Source organism: Aulonocara sp. 'chitande type north' Nkhata Bay, linkage group LG19, assembly GCF_057382095.1.
Source record: "Aulonocara sp. 'chitande type north' Nkhata Bay isolate Kocher_YH1m ecotype deep benthic linkage group LG19, A_spYH_male_GT1.1, whole genome shotgun sequence".
Taxonomy (NCBI): Eukaryota; Metazoa; Chordata; class Actinopteri; order Cichliformes; family Cichlidae; genus Aulonocara; species Aulonocara sp. 'chitande type north' Nkhata Bay.
The window spans coordinates 23,058,872-23,068,247 of record NC_141362.1 but is presented as its reverse complement, the minus strand read 5'-3'; the positions used below and the strand labels follow the sequence as shown (position 1 = coordinate 23,068,247).

Here is a 9,376-nt window from a genome sequence, read left to right as displayed (position 1 = left end):
TCCATACGTGCGTGGTTCTTTCAAGCAGCATCGATTGGGGAGAGGAGATAATGAGGAAAACACCAGGGAGGAGGAGGAGGTGGTTTAAACAGAAGACAAGACCAAACCAAAAAACTAAAACAAGACTTCAAAACAATCAGACCTGCCTACAAGTGTGTGAAGATGTTGACATTTATGGCACATTTTCATTAGTACTTTCTACCTGTATGCAGCAATGCAAACAGGAGTAAGTTAGTATAGCAGTAAGCGAAAGCTTTAACCTTCTAGTGGAGCTACGTGACAAATAATTCACATTTATGATTTTTTTGCGAAAACACAAAGGTGGTTGAGAAAGATTCGTGAATGTACAACACGTGCTTTGTCTCCTTCCGTTTAGCTCTTCTTCCACTGTCCTAAGCCATTACAGCCCTCACACTCAATAAAAAGCCTTTTCTCAAACCACACAGCAACAAAGTGCAATAACCGGTGTCTGGGTCCCATTTCTGTTAAATCAATAACCCATCGGCTGAGGGACTACACAACAACAAAACACCCAACAGGCACATCTTCACAGGAGCCATTTCCAGATGGGTTCCTTCCTTTCTCCCTGAGGTGGAGTGTGGCCACCGCACTGGCTCCATCCACCATTTCCAAAGAATTATATCCAGCGCACAATCACAAAGGAACTCCCATTCAGAGCTCCTCAAGCGTGAATAAAAAGGAAAACACAAATTATTGCATGGGTGGTTTGGCTATCTGAAAGCTGGTAAATGTACTACAGGGGACAGGTCAAAAGATCAAGTAATAAAAAGACTGTGACAGTGGTATTTTCCCTGCAACAAACCCTAAAATAAAAACATTAAATAACATTTTATGTGACCTCTGATCTGAAATTACACTATAAGTTATTATACACAAATGAGAAACTGGTAAACATGTGTAAATCTTAGGTAGGTATACGCCAGTTTTAAAATTACTGCAGATAAAATTCTATATTAAAAAAAGATATATACTGCTGTAAAGACCAAAATCCTCACCGGGTACAGATCCAGTGGCACAATTTCCTCGATTCACTACCTCTGCTAAAAAAATAAAATAAAATAAAATTCACTGTTGCGTGAATGTTGCAATCCAGAACAAATAAAATCCCATTTGGCACTATGTGAAGTGATTGGAAAAGGGATTCTCAAAGAAACAGATAGTAAAGACAGACGCAGGGGTCCAGTTTTATTGCTTCATCATTACAAGGTGATAAATTAAGACATCAAAAAACATAGAAGTCAAGTTAAAGACTGAGAACCTTCATAACAAGCTTTAAATTCTGCTTTGCACAAACAAAAATAAAGCTTGTAAAAGCAAGAAGACATCAATAACCCAAGTGTTCCAGTTTTGATTGTGAATTTTTAAAAAAAAGAGAGAAAAAAAAGAACACATCTTAGGGTAACCTGCTTTTATAACTATACTGTTATTCAACCTTGGTTTTCTGTCACTAGTGGCTCAGTTAGACAACACTGCCGACATGCCCACAGAGTACTTGAAGGTATAAAACTGTATTTTTCTTTTATGTTAACATATTTTGTCACACTAAAACAAACAAAAAGAAAAGCTCACAAAACAGGTCACAGTTTCACCGATTGCCTTAGCAGTACCAACAGGAGTAAACTGATGTAGAAGTAAAAACGGCTTTATTTATTTTAGAAGTGTGACACTTCCATGATGTGAAGAGAGGATGGAAACCAGTCACCAGAGTGTCATAGAAGGAGGAGTAGGACAATCCAATAGTGAAATCACATATTTCCTGTCACTCAGCTTTCCCATGTTTCTTACTGGTCCTTTTCGTGGTTGAGGGCCCGGTTAACAGCTGATGAAAAATACAGGGAAGGACAAAACAGAACAGAAAAAAAAAACCAATAATATTTTATAGAAAATACATGAAAAATATAAGACTGCTGTATATGAGGATATATTCTGACAGTGTGAAACTGTGTGGTCATGCACAAGTTTGTCTGGTGTATTAATGTGTTGCTGCGATACATGCAGAGTATAAACGTGGCTGTACTTGCATGTACACTGTGAAGGGCTCACCCTCCTTTGTGACGGTCTCAGTTATGTTCTTAGCCTTGGCACTCAGATCGCTGACCATACTCTCCATGGTGGCCTGGTGTTTCAGAAAAAATGGTCTGATCACGCGCTTGTACAGGATTTCGGAGCCGTTCCACGTTACTGGAGCCATACACCATATGAGGAACAAACACTGTAAAAAGAGCAAATTTTCTGTTATAATAAAAGGGAGAGCTATACATTTTATGAATATAATATAATGAAATGATAATGAAGGGTTATACATTTGTTGATTGAAGTTCAATCAACAAATGTATACTGGGATTAAGGTTTTCAATATAAACATAGTGTTTTAATGAAGGTGAGCCAAAATCGTCATAACAATAAGACCACAGTGTTTCATCAGTATGGTGGCTTTTTGTTTCCATGATGTCATATTATTATTGTTATTATTTTTTTTGGTAAAAGCATTTCTGCATAGTGCAGTCTTTATTTAGCAGTTACACAAAATATCCACAAGAGGGTGGTGTTGGCTACTGTAAAAGAAAAGCCATCTGCCCTTATGTAATTCAAGACAGTATGACTATCTATGGCATGACAGTGTGAGCAGACTTGGGCCAGTGTCAGCTGCATACAGTGATAATGTCCAATATAACCACAAAAACCATATTAAAATGTCAGCCTACCTTGCCAGCATAGTAAAAGGGGAACCAGAAGAGGAAGATGTCAGAGAAGAACTCAACAACGCTGAAGAGTCCGTAAACAACCCAGTAGGTGAGCCACTGTGTGTCATCCTCCTTAATATTGCTCTCGATGGCCTTAATACTGAATGGAGAGGAGAACAAGAGACTGATGAGGTCATGACATCCATGGTACATTAACATTAAAAGTCTAAACTCTAAACCTGATAAGATGATATTATGCGAATGTGACAATTAGCAGCACTGTACAACAAGAAATTCACGAAAGGAGAGGGTCAATATTCTGCAAAGCTACATGAACTATAGGGGAAAAAACCCCAAAACATTTAGAGACACTGTCTCAAGTTGCCCTTTCCCAAACACAGAGCTGGAGATGAATTCACTACTGGAAGCAGCTTCATTTAGTCCAGAATGCTGCCAGAAGCAGAAGGTACATACGATGACCACTTGAAAACCACAAATTCAACTATTATCTGTGCTTCTCTCCCATCAGTGCAAATCACTGCACATCACTTTGTATTAGAGAGCTGATAAAGACTGTTTAACTCAAATCAAATCAAATCAAATCACTTTTATTGTCACATCACATGTGCAGGTACATTGGTACAGCACATGTGAGTGAACTCCATCAGACATTTACGTTCTTACATGCAGCTCTGTTAGTTTCTACAAACATTTGTGGCTGTAGTACAGGTGGTCTCATGGGGACATGCATGATGTGATTTGGTAAGCTGAAAGTTGGTCAACAGTATGAATATCAGAATTTATGCCAATATGTACACTGAATGAGTTACTGCCCACCGTATCATCCCACACCAAAATTCTTCTATGTAAAAATAAATTCTTTAGCAAAGTTAGACAAACCTATTTTCCAATGTAGCCTTTTTTAGTAAAGCTTTTTCTTTTCCCGCATTATTGTCTTATTGAGCTTCAGTTACACAAAGAAACAATCCTGTAGGAAAGAAAATCAGATAGAAAAACCTAATTTTACAGCCAGTAAGAAGTAAAGAAATTACAATGCCCCATACATGCTTCAACATAGACACAAGGATGCAAGCAATGCATGTTTACACTGATTTAATCTAACCCAGCCATCAGCGTCGCCTGCAGAACAGCAACCGGTGCCTTATGCGCTGGTCATGAATCAAACATTTCATTTGGGGTTTAAATGTTTGATTTTTGGGTGGGGGGAAATGTTACGATTCGATGTTGTCAGTGTTTTGTTGTAGGCGTGACTGTTATGTGTTTCCTGTTTTACTTTGAAGGTCTGTCTTATCTCAGTGTGTTCAGTTTACGCTTCCTTGTCTCGTCAGTTCTGATTTGCCCCAGCTGTGTTTCCCTCCTGTTGTCCATTCCCTGATTGCTCCCTCTATGTATTTAAGTAAAAAGTAAGTAAGTAAAATTTATTTATATAGCGCTTTTCACAGATAAAAATCACAAAGTGCTTTACGACACAGAAAATGGGAATATAAAAACAATATAACAGTAAATAAAACAATGTAAAACAATAAAACTATAAAAACAGCATAAGAAGAAATTAATCAAATGCTTTTCTAAATAAAAATTTAAGCCCTGTGTTTCAGTTTGTCAAGGTCGCGATCTCCCCCGTGTTGTAAATAGTTGTCGTATATAGATGTAAATAGTTGTCGATACTTTTTCTCACTGCAGCAGCTTAGTAGGCGTGAGAAGCCATTTTTCCTTGAGAGCAGGGAGTGTGGGGGCATTTCTCCTTATTTTTCTTTTTCTTATGTTGCATGCCAGTTTTCCCTGGGCTGGGGTGTAACACTTTTCATAATAACACTGAAAGAATAGGAAATGGTCAGCAATCTCTAAAAGTCTGTTAAATACAAGAGGCAAAATAGACTTTTGTCATGTTCTTTTTTTCATGTAACGGCAGGTAAAGCACTAGTCTTATCAAGGATATTTAATGATTAACAATGCAGCATGCCACTAAAACACATCAGTAACACAGATATAAACTGGTATTATCAGACTGACTACCTTGAAAAAGCCATAATTAGTATTAGTAATAGCAGTCTTGGGTTGGGCTGACATTGAACTTTGGATTCTAAAAGAAGTGTTCATATATTAGAGTGGACATTTTTTTGAACAGATGTCATACATACGAGAAATATGCTGGATAGACAAATCCAATCAGGTTGCAGAGTAGTGAGGCTCCATATCCAAACAGAAGATATATCGCAACAAAACTCAGGAATCCTGCAGAGAGAGAAACACGAGAGGCGGCAGTGAGCTGAGAGCAGACGGCGCGACAGGGAGGGGAGTGTGAGGTTATCCAGTTACTTTACAAACACTTCTAATGTCAAGCTACATTACTGTGTGTCTCACAGCAGGATATGAGGAAAACACAGTACCAGGATCAGGAGGAGCACTGAACACACACCAAACACTGATATTAATGCAGCCAAAACAAGAGTGGATTTTTTTAAAATACATTTCAAAGCTCATTAAGCCACATGAAAGTATAAACTTCAAGCCTACACACCTCAGGCATGATAGACTCCACAACACCACAGGTTTTATGCAACTTAAAATAATATGTTTATGATAGTGTGTAGTATGTGAAACTACAATTCAATCACTATCTTAAAAACATGACTTCCCAATTCAGTGTGTATACTTTGTGTCTAAGGAAACAGACTGACTTTGAGTGGAAATGACTCAAGTTCCTTATTTATTGACTGGCACGAAATTACTCTCTGCCATGCTAAAAAGTAAATACGGTATATGGATAATATAATATGGTCTAGAACACAGCATTAAGGCATGATATAGCCATGAATAAAGATAATAAACATGTAACTGAAAAACCAGAAATACTACAGAACTGCCAACTGGTAACTTTGAATTCAATTAACAAACAGCAGATACACACTACAGTTTAGCATGCAAAGGTTTACCTACCAATTTCTGTCACATACTCAAGATTTTCCCAATAATATTTCTTCAGCTTTTTTAACACTGAGTTTTAAATAACATCTTATCAAAATTTCGTAGGAACTCTATTCATGTAAACCTGAAAAAACAAGCCAAGTGGGGTCACCTCTCATCCCTGTAACATATTTATATGTGCACTTGCAATATTTTTAATCATAAAAATATTTGCTACCACAAAATTGTCAAGAAAACAAACGAGGAATATTGGGACACTGCTTGTAGCCCAGTTACTGCTTACTAAATACATTAATAATACTATATCCCTGCTACGGATCTCTGCGGGGATGAACGGGTGGTAGCTTTCAGAGGCAGGTGGAGTTTCCAGCAATGCAGAGTTGATTAACACACAGAGAGTCAGTATAAAATGTAACTAAGGTGACTCCGTTGCGAGTTGATGTAAAACAGAACAAAAACAAATATTGTGTAATCTCCAAGGTACTGTAGATGTCAGTACTTCAATATACTATTAAAATTTATGCAAAACTCAACTGTTCATTTAAATTCAGCTAATATAAAAGGTCATACATTATCAAAAGCACTAAAAGCATATGATCCTGTTGTAACCATTGCCTGCTCTTTACATCTCATTTGTTTGTCACAGCTCATATACAAATATCTGTGCTGATCCCAGCCTATCCAGCTCACGCCCTGTCTCTCTCTCTCTCCCTAATGAAGACCAAACTGGAAGAACCGGTTGACAGCGAAGACCCCAGGCTAGGTTACAGACAATGGCCAGTGTAAATAAACACACCAGCTGCAGCACAAAGCACTAACAGCATATGGTAATTTTCAAACCAATGTGCCATCAATAAAGAAAATGCTTTTTTTCCCCACTAGATTTTGACAGCTTACATAGAGTCATTACTTCATAACCCTGAAATGTAGTAGTTAAGAAACTGGATAAATAATGAAACCACAACTGTTTGATTTTTATTATAGCAGTAAATAATAGGACAAAGAAACTCATGGATTTCTCTTAGACCATGATTGTGTATCTATATTCATTAACATCTTTGTTGTGGAACAACTGAAAATGTGCACAGAAGTCATTACATAGATGTGTGATCTTGTGATGAATGACTCAAAAGTCTTTTTTACATAATTTTTGAAGGTCAGCTAAAAATCCAGTTTGACTTAATTTCAAATGATGACAAAGACCCATTGTTATGAGTACAGTGGGTGAGGGGTGGAAGTTGACTTTAAAAATGTGACGTTTATGCACAACTACTAACACCCAGTCAACTGGCTGCACACAGCTGACTTGAGGCATCTCTACTCCAGTCAGCACATTAGTATTCACACTTCAGAGTGTTGCAGGAGTCAGCATGAACTTGAGATGTCTCTCAGCTAAACAGCACACAGTTGCAAAGCTTGGTTCTTGAACTAGCTCAGATCAAAGTGAAGTCCAGTACATTAAAGTGAGCAATCAGAAAAGAATTTATTGTACTCAAGTGTTTTTCAGTGTACAACACATTTTTACCCCAAAATGTGGACGTAATATCAAGTAAGCATTATAACGGCACTTACAAATTGGCCAGATGCTAAGCAGATATTTCTGCAAACAGGACAGGGCATGGTATAATTTGGCTGCTCTGTACGGTTCTATTAATTAATTATAGGGTAGAGACAGGTAGAAGTGTTTACATACAGTCCAGAGTATTTGTTTTGCAATTCAGTCTGCTGGAGGGTGTGGGAAAACAAAACAAAACATGGATGTACTTGCATGTAGATCTAAAACAGAAAGACTGACTGACAGCAACTGTCTGTGCAAGCGGTTGTTTTATCAATCTTTTGAGAGCAACTGTGTAACTGGAATCATTCTGAAGTACTTGAGATAGACGGTGTTCAACATCAAGTTGAGTACAAAATCGCCTTACTTATACTACTGGCTTTTTGCACACACACACATATATGTATATATATATATGAAAATATAAGCCCATACAACAACAGCAGGCATGCCCAACATGGTTCTTACTAAGGCTTACTGGCACGTGTTTAATGCTTAACCACTTCCAGTAGAACCCAAAAAAGTCTACAAAAAAAGCTTGTGCTTAATATCTCATTTGATTGCAACGTTTGGCTTTTCTATGCTACACGTGTGTATAGATCTGAAATGTTGCGTCTAATTTTTTTTTTTTTTTACATTAATGAAAAAGTATGACATGTTTTGTTTTGTGTATACACATATATAAAAGCCATAGTTCTTTTGAAGGATCCTTCCCAAAATATGTAGTATTTGTTACATAAAAATAAATCTGCTGATGAAATATTGGTGATAGAGATTTTTAAACCTTCAATTATCAACATTAGTCACCAAATGTACTTTTTTAAAGTCATCTTTGTATTTTTACTTATGTTGGAGTACTGTTTGTTAGAACTTCTTATCTTTGCCTGTATTCAGGTTTTAGTATGTAGTATTCAAACAACGCACTTCACATACAGTACTAAAGATTCTCATCCTTTGCGACCTTGAAATTGGTTATCCTGAAGGCATGCCATTGTTCTGCCATGAACAGACAACCGTTTTTGATCAATTGAGAGTAAAGACAGTGAGTTTGAATGTAGGTCACCCTGGTGTTTCCTGTAGCTGAGTGGCATCCTAAGCACAACCTTGCCTGAGGTGTCTGACATTTATTGACTTTAACTGTGCAAACTGACTACAAAGTAGCGTCAAAACAAAACTGCTAAGGAGTATGGGGCGCTGTTTGCAATAAAGGAGTGGATCTGTTTGCAGCTGTATAACCAGTCACCCTAGAATCTCCCTCCATTTCTGACCCTGGATATTTCAGGACATGATAAAAATACCCCTGAGATCAGCTGGTGGTGGATCTCAAATATTAGAAGCAGTTCATTCAGCAGCAACGCTTCGAAATAGATTTGTGTGTGTACATATAGGTGTGTGTGTGTTTGTACTTTTAAACCAGGTCAAACGCAGTAGTGAAGCATTAGGGCCTGAGCTGGATGAACTTTGGTATTCTTGCATGAGAGAGAAATAAAATGAGCAAGCTAACAGAGAGAGGGAGGATATGAAACATCTACTACTCACGAACACTGCAACCACAACTGTGTGCCAGTTTCCGTTTGAGTGACAGCTTACCAGCTAAAAAGCTAACGTTGGCATACTTGTTTAACACGAATATTGTGCCAAGTATTGGAGGAGAGGGGTAACTCCTAAGCAAAAGTTAATAAACACCTCCAGTGTTTTAAAGTACATTTGTGTAGCTAGCTGTTCGTTTATTCTCGTGAGCTGTTAACATACCCAAGGCGATATACTCTCTCTTCACTCCCGTTTTTTGCTCCAGTGTTGCCAACTGATCAGTCACAAAGTTCTTCTCATGGAGCAGAGTCACGAAGCGCTCCTTAAAGTGACTCATTTTCGGGCCTTCCCGAGCCTGCGACCGAAACAAAACCGTACAGAAGACAAAACAAATGTTACATGACCCCAAATTCGAGGAGTTTACAAGAAAACGGGCGGTTTACTTACTAACCTTTGCTTGATAACTTGCCCAAAAACTTGCCGCTGTGAGGGTGTCCGATGACTCCACCGGGCTGTGGTGGCAGAGGGGAGGGGCCTGGATGTGTCTGACCAATCACAAAGCTCGACTGACAAAAGCTGGCCGCTACAGTTGATGAAATAAACGGTTTGTGCTGCCCACGTTTGAAGAAGCTCAGTC

At 38.1% G+C, this 9,376-nt stretch overlaps 1 protein-coding gene across 2 annotated transcripts; it reads right to left on the bottom strand.

The window, feature by feature from the left end:
- Positions 1-1,180: 1,180 nt before the first annotated feature.
- LOC147307023 (receptor expression-enhancing protein 5) lies at positions 1,181-9,376 on the bottom strand. Of its 2 annotated transcripts, none has more exons than XM_086275296.1 (6): positions 9,191-9,376; positions 8,962-9,094; positions 4,868-4,961; positions 2,727-2,865; positions 2,043-2,233; positions 1,181-1,840 (listed from the first exon to the last, which is right to left on the bottom strand). In XM_086275296.1, the coding sequence occupies exons 2-6, from the start codon at positions 9,074-9,076 to the stop codon at positions 1,834-1,836; spliced, it is 546 nt and encodes a 181-aa protein (XP_086131422.1). In that variant the 5' UTR covers positions 9,077-9,094; positions 9,191-9,376; the 3' UTR covers positions 1,181-1,833. The 2 variants fall into 2 exon arrangements, with proteins under 2 accessions (XP_086131422.1, XP_086131421.1); XM_086275295.1 differs by having other exon boundaries at positions 2,065-2,233; positions 9,191-9,361.

Coding starts and splice junctions, on each gene's coding strand:
- LOC147307023 (XM_086275295.1), bottom strand. CDS start 9,076: ATGAGTCACTTTAAGGAGCGCTTCGTGACTCTGCTCCATGAGAAGAAC. Junction 4,962..8,961: donor GAGAGAGTATATCGCCTTGG/GTATGTTAACAG, acceptor CTCTCTCTGCAG/GATTCCTGAGTTTTGTTGCG. Junction 2,866..4,867: donor GTCTATCCAGCATATTTCTC/GTATGTATGACA, acceptor CTCTCCATTCAG/TATTAAGGCCATCGAGAGCA.